This window comes from Alternaria ethzedia (genome assembly GCF_023757985.1).
Source record: "Alternaria ethzedia strain BMP 0044 chromosome Unknown scaffold_4, whole genome shotgun sequence".
NCBI classification, from domain to species: Eukaryota; Fungi; Ascomycota; class Dothideomycetes; order Pleosporales; family Pleosporaceae; genus Alternaria; species Alternaria ethzedia.
Genome location: NW_026056197.1, coordinates 795,897 through 809,034, shown reverse-complemented (window position 1 = coordinate 809,034; position 13,138 = coordinate 795,897). Strand labels below are relative to the sequence as shown.

Genomic DNA, 13,138 nt, shown 5'->3' with positions numbered 1-13,138 from the left:
ATGCTTCCATGGAGCTCTCGAAACTTTCCACTTTGGTCTCGTCGACTTCCTCTTCTGTAGATCTGAGCAAGGCACTACAGACCCGCAGTTGACACGGTCTCCTGCAGTCGCCAACGGGTTGTTGCAGATGAAGTGTGGTGACTAGGTGTACGTGTCCGCACATGAGCTTGTCTGGTCATCGTCTGATCCACGATGCTGTATATGCATGGTCCGAGTCATTTCCCTCCGATCCGGGCATTGGAGACTTGTACCTACCTTTGACTGATGTAAAAAGTGGTAATGGAGTATGCCACATCGTCGATGCCTTGGATGCTACACCCGCACCGAAGCCGGAATTTTTACACATAGGCTGCGGCAAGATATCGGTTGACCATATCGCGAACTTGAAAATCTTCTTGATCCTTTCGTCCACCAGACTTCTTGACTGCTAGGCATCAGGGTAGTGTGAATTCACGCCCATATTCTAGTATACCAAGCATCAACACCGGCTACTGGAGGCAGTGAGATAATCACAACAATTCCTTGGATCAGTGAGATAGAGTACCGTCAGAACCGGTGTTTATTCACACTCTCCTAAGCTTTCATGACATCCACCCATCCTTCTGGCATGACCTTCCCATCCTTATATCCATTAAGCAGCCACTGCTCTCCATCAAACCCAAACTCAATCAGCGCATCTTCACTTCCCCACTCTCCGTTCCCACTCAGCCCGATCGGGACCTTGCCAGTGCCCTTCACGCCGTCCACATATGCAATAGGGAATTGTATGCATGGGATCCCTGTGAAGTTCGCCAGCCAAACATACTCCATGTTCCTGATTTGCATATTGCCGTTCGTCACCCCATGTGAAAGTTCGGCTTCATCAATAGGCCAGCCCGCATTCGGCGTCGTAGGCGTGACAATTATGAGACCAGGATGTTTGCGGAAAAGGTCGGCAAGATGTTCCATGAGAACGTTCCGCAGACGCTGGGCTAAGAGGAAGTCAGTTGCTGGGGTTTGTTTCGCCACACTCATGAGAATCCTGTTGGCGGGTGTGAGGTCGTATATGGACGTCCTGTGTCCTGCTGCGCCTTCGGCCATGATAGTCATTGCGTGGGCAAGTTGACCCTCTGTCAGCAGCGGGATGCTGATATCAACAATTTGGTATCCCAGTTCTGACTCAAAGTACCGCAGGGCTGATTGACAGGCCTCCTGTACTGAAGGGTCTGCGCGGTCGATCCAGGCTTTGTATACACCTAGTACTTTGTTTCGAGGCCCAGTGTGCTTCTTGGGTGGGTTGAATTCTGATGAGGGGTATGTTGATGGGTCGGGCTGTGCAAGGACGCGGTATGCGATCTCGAGATCTGACATGTTGCTCGCGAGGGGCCCGCGAACGGTGACGGATTTCCCGGCGTCTGGCATGGGCGCGACGGAGACACGGGAGTGCGATGGCTTCAGACCATATAGACCGCAGTAGTTGCTGGGGATTCGGACTGAGCCGCCTCCATCTGATCCAATAGCAAAGGGTATGAGGCCATGCCCTACTGCAGACGCAGCGCCTCCCGATGAGCCTCCTGGGTAGTATGAACTGTTGTATGGGTTCCGCGGTGTGCCCCAGTTAGGGTTGTTGTTTGTGGTATCTAGACCAGTCAGTATCTTCCATGAAAACACAGAACCGACGCTTCCACTCACCCATTCCCATCTCATGCATAGTCAGCGTGCCGACCAAGACCGCGCCTTCCTTCTCAAGCATCTTCGCACACCAGCTCGTTTCCTTATTTCCTCCATGGCTGTAGTCGTAAGTGGTGCCGACATAATGCTTGTATCCCGTGACCTTAAGGTCGTCCTTGACTCCGAACGGCACGCCATCCAGTATACCCAATGGCTGCCCCTGCTTATACCGTTGCGTGGAGGCTTCGGCAGCTTGTCTGATCATGTCCACTTTGCTGTCCATGAAGGCCGTCGAATAGGGCGAGCGCTGTGCGACATCTCTGCGTATGAGGGGCAGGAGGTGTTCTACTACGTCGGTCGGTGTAAGTGCGCCGCTCGAGTAGGCATCGTGGAAGTCTTTGATCGTGTAGAATCGGTTGGAGGACGCGCGCAGGGACGATGCGCGAAAGTTGGATTTATCGGTGTAGCTGACGGGAACATCGTCGGATTCAGGCAACGGGATTACGGTGGGATCATAGCGCGGGTCGATGCCGTCGAGTTGCCTGCATTCTCGCAAGGAGCTGAAGCCGGCATTGCTCCACAGGATGCCAGGGACTAGCGGTACAGTCGCGACTCTGGAGCTGTTAGCTTGGTGACAAAAGAATGTTGAATTGACTGACAGATTGGAAAGATAGTGCAGCAAGGCGCCCTTGACTACGGGGTTCTTTCCGGGCGGCGGGGCCTTGTATGGCGCGTCGTGAGGTTTGGGGCGCGGATAGTTGAAGAAGCGCGGGGATGTCTGGCTGCTTCCCGACATCTTGGCTGTGGCTGCACGGAACCAATGGCAAGTGAAGCTGAAGCGATATGCAATTGGGCCTTTGGTAACACTGGTAAACGCTTGTATGCTCCTCCACTGCCTTTATGCGGAATCTTGATAAGCCTCAAGTGCTCGGGATACATGAAGCACTGCGCTAGCTTTCACATGCTACTAGTTGGGGTGTTTTGTCATCGCGCAAGCTCCCGAGGTCCAAGACGTCCGAAGGTCCCAACGTAAGCAACAACAGAAGAAGCTTTCCGAACAAGGTCCGATACTGATCAAAGAGCATATGAATTCAATCGTGTTTACTGTCTATTGCTGCTGAGCCATATGCGAAAGTTACGTCAGCACTGTAGCTCTCCTTCCCCCTCAAAACTAGTTACCACACCGCAACACCCAGAGGACAAAGATAAAATAGTCGTATGCGTGGCATCCACCAGCATAGAGCCCTTGAAACTTCAACTTTGAAAGTATAATTGTAGTGACGACCTCTCCCGGGCGTGCGCCTGCCGTCCTACAGGATAGCCGTAGCCTGCATTCCGTGTCCGTTCGAAGCCATTCGTACGCGTCTACTGCTTGCCAGAGACCTGATCGCCCATGCGGTTGTACTCCTTCTGCATGTTCTCAACCTGCTTCTTCAGGTTCGCCATGTCGCGGTCCTTGGCAGCAAGCTCCTCCTTGAGAGCTCCAACCTCGCCAGCACCACCAACGTTCTTCAGCGAAGAGCCCTTCTTGGTGCTGGGGTCGCCCTTGAGGGTCTTGACCTCCTCCTCGAGACGGAGAACATCGAGGATCATGACGTAGGTACGGTTGAGGATGAGCGACAGGAAGAGGGTGAAACCGCAAAGGTACATGTTGCGCTGCGAGTAGAACTTGCGGGCCTGGACCTCCATGCGCTCGATGCCTCCAGCAGCAACGCTTCTTGTGTCGTTAGTACAGCACTTTGTAGGTGGGATGCTTTAACTTACGATCCACGACCCTGGTCGTCTGAGCCAGAGAGCTCAATCTGCACGCGGTATACGCGGTTGACACTGTCAATGAACAGGATCAGGATGAAGATGAACGTAATCTACGCATGTCAGACGGGTCCTCCACGTGAATACATTGACTCCCATACCTTCATGCCATATTGCAGCTTTGCTATTATAGGGCTCTCCGAAATGAAGGTGAAGAGCTTGCGGCGCCATGTGAAGGGCAGAGGGACGATGAGGGCGCAGAAGATGAGCATCTCCGTCACCAGGAGGAGGAAGACCTAGAAGATGAAGAGTTAGCACAAAGGCCACATACGCGGTTGTAACGTAAGGCGCGTAGACGAGCACGCGAGCAGTGACGAGACGACACCATTGGCATCTCTCTCGATCGCTGCTTTCCTGCAAGGAGAGGGGCTGCTTACCAGACTGTAGTAGAGCGTCATGATGGCTACGTGGTATTATTGTCTGGTGTGTGTGTGTTTGTGTGGGAGCGGGGTTGAGCTGGATCAACAATGGATCTGGGAGGAGCTGGCTTGCGTGTGCGTGCAAAGAACCAGCAGGAAGATGAGAATCGTGCGGAGGGCCGGAAAGGATTGCAGGAGGGTTGATGTGAAAGTGGGAACGGGAAACGCGATGTGATGTAGGGGAGCCGCAAGTGCCTGGCTGTGACGTATGATCGCAGCTTTCCCAACTTGCTCACTAGCGCATGGGCCGCCGGTCTAGCCTCTTCTAGCCGCATTTGCCCTCACAATTTGAGCGAGTGCTTTTCTCTTTTGAGCAACAACGCCAACCACGCACGCCTATTCTCAGCCTGGCCGCCTTGCTTGCATGAAATGACGACAGGTGAGGGAACCAAGCTCGAGTCCGAGCATTCGGCCCCAGACGGCGAGGGCTCCAATGGCATCAATGGCGGCAATGATACAGTCAATGTGCAGTCCGAACCACCTGCGAGCCCCAAGAAGAGGAACAGGACTAGCAGTCAAGACATCGAGGATGCGGATACTTCTGTGAAGCGAGTCAAGGGTGTCGCACCCATCAAGGCAGAGTATATGCGCCACCCACTTGAAGTAACTCGCGTGCTAAGAACACCAGATTCCTGATACGACTGGATAACAACAAGGCCGCGACCAAGGACAGAGTCATTGACGACGATGCAGCCGAGGGCGCTGATGCTGAGCACAAATCTGAAGGCCTACCAAAGACTGATGCTCGCGATGGCCCCAGAAAGGGCAAGAACAACAAGAAAGACAAAAAGCAAAAGGGCCAAAACACCAGCCGCACTTTCGGCAGCTCGCGCGACAAGATACCGCTCTGTGGTACTCGCGCAGCCTACAATGAATTCTCACCCAAGGAGTGTCCGTTTGGCGAGAAGTGCAAGTTCGAACACGATATCCGCAAGTACCTGAAGGAAGGCCGACGAGAAGATCTTACTACCTTTGATGGCCAATGTCCAGTCTATGCTGTCAAGGGATTCTGCCACTTCGGCTGGAAGTGTCGGTTCGTCGGTAGCCATTCCGAAGAGCGCACCCTAGAAGACGGCCGGAAAGAATTAGTCCTGAAAGAAGATGCCGACCGGAAATCCAAGTTCTCCAGCTTCGACGAAGAAGCAGAGGCTGAAGTGGTCAACATTGTGCCAAAGGATATCAAAATTGGTTTATCGAGACGGAAGATTGGAACCCCGCGCTCTGACCAGTACCTGCAATGGATCGAGACCAATGCTCGCAACGAAAGAGAAATGTTCGATGCAGCTCAGATGGACATGGACGCTCTCAAGGAGGAGAAGGAGGCGCGCAGAGCCGAGTTTGTGGAGGCGCCCTTCAGGCCGTCAGAGAAGCGCAGGCTCTACTACGGACCCGAGACACCAATGCTCGCACCCCTCACCACTCAAGGCAACATGCCGTACCGCCGGCTCTGCGTGGATTTTGGCTGCCAAGTGACTTGGAGTGAGATGGCCATGGGTATGCCATTGATCCAAGGTGACAAGGGCGAGTGGCCGCTTCTCAAAGCCCACGAATCTGAGGTAACCCCTCCAAAGTTCTTGGGCAAGAACACTGTGGTCCAGGGCTACGACAACTCGACTGATCTCAAGTTCGGCGCACAAATCGCGGCGAACAAGCCATGGCTGGCCACCAAGACGGTTGAAGTACTGACTGAATACTGCCCGAGGCTGCGCGCTATCGATCTCAACTGCGGATGCCCCATCAACCTCGTCTGTGAGAAGGGAAGTGGTTCCGCACTACTCGATAGCGAGGCAAAACTGGAGAGTATCCTCCGTGGAATGACCTATGTATCCAAGGAGGTCCCCATCACCGTCAAGATCCGCATGGGTACCAAGGACAACCACCCGACCGCGCAAAAACTCATTAAGCGCCTCGTACTTGGCGGCCACGAAGCCGTAGAGTCTGGGAAGGGTCTCTCGGGTATCGCAGCCATTACCCTCCACGGCAGGAGTAAGCAACAGCGATACTCTCGAAGCGCAGACTGGTCCTACATCGCCGAATGCTCCGCCCTCATCAACCGACTCCGCAAAGAACAAGCGGTCAAAACAGATACCGCCGCCGAAGCTGATCCCCGTGACCTCGCAAACGGCGGCCATGTCTACTTTGTCGGCAACGGTGACTGCTACTCTCACGAGGACTACTACAACCATCTCGAAAACGCCAAGGTTGACACTGTCATGGTCGGTCGTGGCGCACTCATCAAACCCTGGCTCTTTGAAGAGATTGAAAAGGGCCAGTACCTTGACAAGTCCGCATCAGAGCGCCTCTCCTACATTGAGAAGTTTACCAAGTACGGTCTGCAAACTTGGGGTTCTGATGAGATGGGCATTGGCACGACTCGTCGTTTCCTCCTTGAGTGGCTGAGCTTTGCGCATCGCTATGTGCCGGTTGGTCTATTGGAACACTTGCCCCCGAACATCCAGGATCGTCCCCCGAGGTTCAAGGGTAGGAATGACCTGGAGACGTTGATGGCTAGCGAGCACTACACGGACTGGATCAAGCTCAGGTATGTTCCACTTACGACGTGGGAAGGTATTTTGGCTAACGTGTTTGCAGTGAGATGTTCTTGGGTCCTGCTCACCCTAACTTCAAATTTGAGCCTAAACACAAGTCCAATGCTTATGAGATTGAGGCGGAGGGTTAGAGCATGGGTGAAATGAAGGAATCATATTGTTATGGGGAGCTTCCGCGTATATGCATTGGTTGAGGAGCAGAAATGCGTGGCGACTTCGATGCATTTGCATGGTATATTCTTGAAGTCTTCAGGTCTCGGTAGGTGCCTCTATAGGGCTTCGCATGGAAAAGTCATATTTGAATACCAGAAACGTTCATCCCATGCGTTTGCTCATAGCATTTGCTTCCGTAATATATCTACACCAAAAACCCTACAAGCGTCTCCAACATTTCCCTCTCAGCTGGCTCGACAGCCATCACGCCGTCAAGCTGCGCCTGCAACGTCCTTTTAACGTCTCCCAATCCTTCATCCCTCTCTGCCAGTGCCTTCTCAACAGCCACCTTTGCACCCTCATCCTCAGCAACCAACCAGGCCAACACAGCATCGATCCTTTCCAGACAATACAGCCCCTCACTCAACCGGTCTGGAATATTTTCCAGCTCAAAAGCCTCGAGCTCATCTTTCCCGCTTATCCGCAACGCCTTCTTCTTCTCTGCTAACTTGCTATCGAAAGCAGATAACCGGGTAACGTAGCCTCTGCGCAATTCAACCAGTTTGTGTATCTTGTCGTAGTCCTTCTCGAGGAACTTGGCTAGGAGGCGGAAACGGGTATCGGAGTTTCCGGGTAAGGAGCGGAGGAGAGAGGCGAAGATACCGAGTATGTGTTCGGTTTGCTGGGGGTCGTGGGACTTTTTCGTTTTGGAAAAGGTGCTAAAGAGAGGTTTCAGGCCGCGGCTGTCGACGAGTTTGGTGCAGACGGCTGTGGCGCTGTTTGTGGCTTCGGGAACTTCTGCTGCGGCTTCTTTGCCTTTTGCGCTTGTGTTGCCGTTGGTTTGTGGTGGTGTTGTTTCTTCTGCGTAGCCGCAGGCGTGGTCTAGTACTTTCAGGGCGCGGCTCTTGCTGGTCTTGCCGTCGCGGACGAAGAGGAGACAGAGCTCTACACCTTCTGCTTCTAGGAATTTGGCTTTTCCAAGAGGCTCTTCTGTCACTGACGAGAGGCAGTTGAACAGGTTCTCCATGTATTCCTCCTCGTTGCTGTCCTTTTCTGGGTCGTCTCTTCGGTACGGCGCGAGGTTTGTGAGGAAGATTTCGACACCGTTCGCGTCGGCTACGTGGTTTCGGTTCGGTCGCGAGGACTGTGTGAGGATGGAGAGGATCTCGGAGGCGTATTGTTTGTTCTGTGTTGTGGGTTTCTCGGGCTTCTGTATCCTGTCCAGTAGCCACTTTAGCAGAGCTGTCTCCCTGCCTATTATGTCTGTGTATGTGGGTTGTGATAGTAGGTTCTCGATGACGCTGAGGGAGTTGTAGACGCCCGATGCGTCGGCTTCGTCGGTCTCATCGAAGCGGGAGAAGTTGGATACGAGCAGGCTGAGCAGGTCGGCCTCCATGAAGGCGGTGACGAGCGCATCCCATTGTTCTTGCTCCCCTCCAACGTCTTCGTCTGTGAGTTCCGAGACCATCTCGATCGCTGCGATTGCGATGTCTGTGTTCTCATGCGCCAGTAGTTCCACCAACTTGGAGGCCGCTGTGCTTTTCGCAAACTCTTCGTATAGCTCCGGGTGCTCCGACAGTATGCTGAGCGCCTTTATGCCTTCGTCTAGATCGCCTTCCGACTCCATGAACTTGGTGGGGTCGTCCTCGTACTTTGCGCGCAGCGATGCGTTCTTGTTGACCTTCTTCTCAAAGTTGAGCGCCAGCTTGCGCACCCACGGCACGTCGTATTTCTCTTCGCCTATAGCTCCATCGCCGTCTTGCGCATCGATGTACTCCATGGCGTCCCGCGCATTCTCGTCCAGGCCATCGCCAAAGAAGCGTCCTTCGTCGTCGTCGCCGGGTCCGTCCTCGAAGTCGGGCGGTAGCGAGGGACCAGCCTCGTCGTCATCATCTTCGTCAGCTACCGAGGCTTGCACTGGGGCTTTGACATCGCCATCTGCGTCCAGCTTTGCAGATTTGTATGATTGGGTCGGGTCGGCTTCGTTTGGGTTCTCGAACTTGCGCTTTGCCGAACCGTTTGCGCTTTTGAAGAGGTCGTCGATGCTCGTCATGTTGCGCAATGCGACGCAAGCAGAAGCAGAAGAAAGGCGAGTACAGCGAAGCGGAATTGGTCGACTTGTCGCGTCTTTACGAGTCGCTGAACATTGGGAATCCAGCCGGTCCCAGCTCGGCACTAGCGCGTTTTCTCCGCCGTAACGCTCACCTGTGTCGGATCCACTTCTCATCCGCACCCTCTCCATCCGCAGTACATCATCTGCACGGATGGGTTTCCTCTGGTCATCCGGAAAGTATGGTAAACATCCACGAACCGATTTCACTTCTTGTATTCAGGCCAAACATATCTTTCCTTTCGCACGGCCCCCTGCTTTACTCACGCGTTGCTATGGCACGTCATGAAAGTGTCACTGATAGGGATGAAGTGGAATGCTGCTTCCTCCTCCCCGGTACCAACATCTGGGCTGCTAGATACTCTTGAAGGCTATAACGCATGTACTGTTGCAGGGTGCAAAGCCCATTTGCACACATCACCTTCTGCATTCCAGTTCCTATTCATAAGGAGGCCCGTTCACTCTATACGAGGATAGCATAGTTCAAGCGCATAATCAAACGGTTCACTGTAGAAGCCACTGTAAAACTAAGCGCGTTGGTGATGTCAGCCACGATGATGTTCACATTGGCGAGTCTATCGGCAGAGTTGGGCGGTTCATGCAGGTACTACAGCATAGTCATCATGGTGCTCCGGACACGGCCCAGCAGCCCCAAGCCACGTTAAGACCCCGCGGAAAAGACGTCATGTCTAGTAACGCCTTCCATACCCCTCCTCACCATAACCACCGGAGCCATACTCCTGCCTTCGCTGACCGTATTCATCTTCATCGTCACGGCGGCGGCCATAGTCTTGAGTCTCTTCACCGAAACCACCGGGGACGCCAGAGGCGCCGTAAGATTGATCAGGACGCTCACCACCGTATTCGAGGCCCTCCGAACGACCGTATCCGCTGGATCTGTAAGGGTTAGTACCGTAGCCCCGGTGAAAAGATTCGCCAACGTACTCTTGACGACCGTAGCTCGACTCTTCCTGGCGACGGCCATATCCAGACTCCTCTTGACGACCGTATCCGCCAGTGCTATAAGAGTCAGCACCATACTGCGGTTGCTGACGGCCGTAGCCTCCAACGTCTCCGCCATACTCCTGGCGTCCGTACCTGGATTGCTCTTCACGACCGTAGCCTGACTGCTCGCCGTAGCGCTGCTCTTGGCCGTAGCCTTGCGAGTACCCTCCGGACTGGCGCTGGGGGGAGCGGCTGCCGCTCTTCTTGCGACGGTGTTCATGCTCACGGGAGCGAGAGCGACGCCTGTGTTCACCAGATCCTGATCGACGCTTGTCAGCATCATCCGAATCCTCATCACCGCTGCCATGTTTCTTGTGCTTATGGCGCTTCTTCTCCTCCTTCTCACGCTTCTTGCGCTCCTTCTTCATCCGCTTCTCGTATGAATCTTCGCCGCCCGAATCGTTCGAATCGTCGTCATCGGAGTGTTTCTTGGACTTACCACGTCGTCTGCACAATTGTTAGCCTATCATCGTCATGAATTGAGGATTTCGCCTACTCTCTCTCCTCGGAGTAGTATTCTCCAGACCGATCGATCCCTTCGCGTGTCTCTTCAGAGCGCCATTGATCGCCATGCTGGACGCGACGCTCCTCGCGACGCTCATATCCACCGGTGTTGCTGTAGCTCGAAGTCTCGACACGCTGTTCGTAGCTGTAGGATCCGCCACGGTCGTCCCGTTCCTGACGAGAGTACTCCTCGCGACGCCCACCACTCGGGTACTGTGTCTGCTCGTACTCGGCGCGGCCATAGCGATCGTTGTCGCCATACGAAGATGCCTGGTGATGACCAGTCTCCGAGTAGGACTGAGTGTAAGAGCCGTCTTGACCGTAGCTCTCCTCCTTGTGGCTCTTCTTTTCCTTTCCACCAAAAGCGTCACCAAGCAGAGAGCCGCCGATGCCGCCAACAAGACCACCGACAAGGCCGCCTAGGGCGCCACCACCAACGGCTTCGCCTGCGAGCTTGCCAACATGGTCAGAGGCCTGCTGGATCTGTGGGTTGACACCACCTTGTCCGCCGGAAGAGCCGAAGTTGTTGGCCATACCCAGAGGTTTGCCACAACCATGGCCCTTGTCGTGCACGTTCTCCTTGTGGTTGCGGAGGTTTTGTACGCCGTCCCGACTGAGCTGATCACGGAACTCCTCCTGTGCGCGCCTGTCCTTGGAGCTCCACCACTTTCCAACCGTGTCAAACATGATTTGGTGGCATTCCTGGACCCCGCGATCACCCCGTCCTCCATGGTTTCTCTCTGCCGCAGCAACCGCAGGGTGGTGGAACACGCCCTTGATGATGCGGTCAATGGTTTCCTCAGGGTCGGCCTCACCGTCCCAGCACTGGACGACTTGCGGAACAGCCCAGCTCAGCACGGCAGATGCTACGCGACCAGCAGGCTCGTTGAGCACGTTGGAGAAATGATCCTTGGAAAGCATGCTGTGGGTCGGGTCGGTACAGTCATCGTCATTGAAGACGATGTGTTGCTTCTCACGAGAGCTTGCAATGACTTCGCTGGATCCCGTCTCAAGCTCAGACTTGACTTGGCTCAGAATGGGCAGAACGTAGGGAGCAAGAAGACTGAAGACGAAGATGGTGACCTGGCTCTGGACCTCCTCGATCAGATCTGGCAGAATTGGGATCTTCTCAATGAATTCGGTGATGGACTGCATGATTTCATCGTGGAACTCCATGATGGGGTAGATCTGCTTGACTAGCTCTCCAATCTGCTCAGTAAATGCCTCAGGCTCCTTAGGGGTGATCTGGATGTTGCCCATCGCAGCAGCGTTGGAGTTGTCGGCAAGCTCCTCGGCCTTACCAGCTTCGTCTTTGCCACCAAAGATGCCGTCTGGGAGCTTAGCAAGGAGCTCTTGGATCTTGCTCTTGTTCTCATTCCTGTCGGCATTGGCAATTGCGCCTTCAAGTTCCTGCAGCTCGGACTGTGTAGCCTTGTCGGTAATCTCACCGCAGACCGAGTGCAAAAAGTCGACGCCACCGAATGTGCCTGTGATGATGGGGTATACCTGCTTTCCAGCGGCGCGGACATCGAACAGGGCGTTCCTTCCGACGTGGGGGAAAATGCCCTGGTTGTCTTCGTCGAGTTCAATCAAGGCAAGCTCGACATAGTTGGAGTGGGCAGAGTAGTCTTCTAGACAGTGGGTCGCAGTACCAAGCAACCTCAAGGCTTCGTAGAAGTCGGGTCCCTTTCCTCGCGAGCGGCGTCCCAGGTCGATGCAACGCCGAAGCAGGTCGCGGACCATGCCAGCCGATGTTGTGATACCCAAGTCTTCGGAAGCGATGTAGTTCTTCAGGCCGGTTCGCTCGTCGACGCTGAGCTCGCGTCTCTCGTCAACGGGACCTCGCAGGCGGCGGTCGTAGTCGCGGGCATCGAGATTGTCGGCGTAGTCCTGAATAGTCAGTATCAGGACTTGAGCAATAAAGCGGTGTACCAACCTTGGGGTTGTCAATGTGCTCTTCAGGTCTGTAGCATCCAAGGCGATCGCGGGTGACCTCGAATTCCTTGGTTCCGTAGCCGAAGCTCATGAAGCCGAGCACCCAGAGGAGGATTCGGATAGCCTCTGCAGAGACCATCTTGACAGTGCCGACATCGACGGCCTGGGAGTAGTCGCGTAGCCAATTGCCAAAGTAGACACGCTTGACATCCATCTTGCTGAACTTCTTGCCCGTCTGGCCGCTGATAAGCAGGGTGAGTAGGGTGTCTTCGATATCTCCATGGCGCCAGTTCTGTCCCTCAATGGCGCTCAGGCTTGCAATGTTGCCCGCACCGAAAGCTGCCGTGGGGCGCGCCCACAACACCATTACGATGAGGCATGGCAGCCAGATGTCGCTGATTTGCGGCATCGTGCTCGTGATTTCGTATACTCTTGTTGATATGCACGGAAGAGTCTAGGAAGAGGTTGTAGGTCGAGGAGAGAGGGGTGCCTTGTGTACACCGGTGTCTATGTGAATGTTGCTAGTGGCATGTTTCAGTGGCTGGTCTTGCTTGAGCTTACCCCACCACAGCTGACGTAGAGGGGCCACAGCCCACCCACACGCCAACAGATCGCCAGCGAGCGCTGTTCGACCAAACTGCCTCTTACACCCGTCAAACACGCGTGTCCCTCGTTTCGCGCAAACCTCGCCCTTGCCCTAACGTGCGCGATACCAAAGTCACGCGTGTCATTGGATGTCCGCTTCCTACTGCAGGAAATTGCCGTGCATCCTCAGCTGGCATGTGGCCCCAGGCGGCTACCTTGTAAACGCACCGGGCCATGACAGAATCTGTGTCGCATCAGGTAGATCTCTACAGAACCGCCATCTCCACAACTCATAATGTATACTCCGTACCGATGTATCCATCGGCTTGTTTACTATCTGTTCGTTACCATAGTCTCATCATGCGGATGTCCCTTCAGATGTCTTCGCATTGCTGCATGCACAGTACTCTCATTCT

General features: G+C 54.4%; 5 protein-coding genes across 5 annotated transcripts; 1 reads left to right on the top strand and 4 right to left on the bottom strand.

The window, feature by feature from the left end:
- Positions 1–573: 573 nt before the first annotated feature.
- On the bottom strand, positions 574–2,446 carry J4E87_002403 (uncharacterized protein; the record flags this gene model as incomplete). Its single annotated transcript, XM_049374040.1, has 3 exons — positions 574–1,619; positions 1,672–2,264; positions 2,310–2,446. The coding sequence occupies 3 exons, from the start codon at positions 2,444–2,446 to the stop codon at positions 574–576; spliced, it is 1,776 nt and encodes a 591-aa protein (XP_049236180.1).
- Positions 2,447–3,015: 569 nt separating this feature from the next.
- On the bottom strand, positions 3,016–3,860 carry J4E87_002402 (uncharacterized protein; the record flags this gene model as incomplete). The annotated part of the gene is made up of 4 exons (XM_049374039.1): positions 3,016–3,367; positions 3,415–3,515; positions 3,564–3,698; positions 3,840–3,860. 4 exons carry the CDS (start codon positions 3,858–3,860, stop codon positions 3,016–3,018), a joined length of 609 nt encoding a protein of 202 aa, XP_049236179.1.
- Positions 3,861–4,250: 390 nt separating this feature from the next.
- DUS3 (tRNA-dihydrouridine synthase 3) lies at positions 4,251–6,561 on the top strand (the record flags this gene model as incomplete). The annotated part of the gene is made up of 3 exons (XM_049374038.1): positions 4,251–4,462; positions 4,510–6,423; positions 6,474–6,561. The coding sequence occupies 3 exons, from the start codon at positions 4,251–4,253 to the stop codon at positions 6,559–6,561; spliced, it is 2,214 nt and encodes a 737-aa protein (XP_049236178.1).
- Positions 6,562–6,788: 227 nt separating this feature from the next.
- J4E87_002400 (uncharacterized protein) lies at positions 6,789–8,636 on the bottom strand (the record flags this gene model as incomplete). Its single annotated transcript, XM_049374037.1, has 1 exon — positions 6,789–8,636. The coding sequence occupies one exon, from the start codon at positions 8,634–8,636 to the stop codon at positions 6,789–6,791; it is 1,848 nt and encodes a 615-aa protein (XP_049236177.1).
- A 746-nt stretch (positions 8,637–9,382) lies between these two features.
- On the bottom strand, positions 9,383–12,546 carry J4E87_002399 (uncharacterized protein; the record flags this gene model as incomplete). The annotated part of the gene is made up of 4 exons (XM_049374036.1): positions 9,383–9,590; positions 9,639–10,145; positions 10,195–12,092; positions 12,139–12,546. The coding sequence occupies 4 exons, from the start codon at positions 12,544–12,546 to the stop codon at positions 9,383–9,385; spliced, it is 3,021 nt and encodes a 1,006-aa protein (XP_049236176.1).
- Between the last annotated feature and the right edge of the window lie 592 nt (positions 12,547–13,138).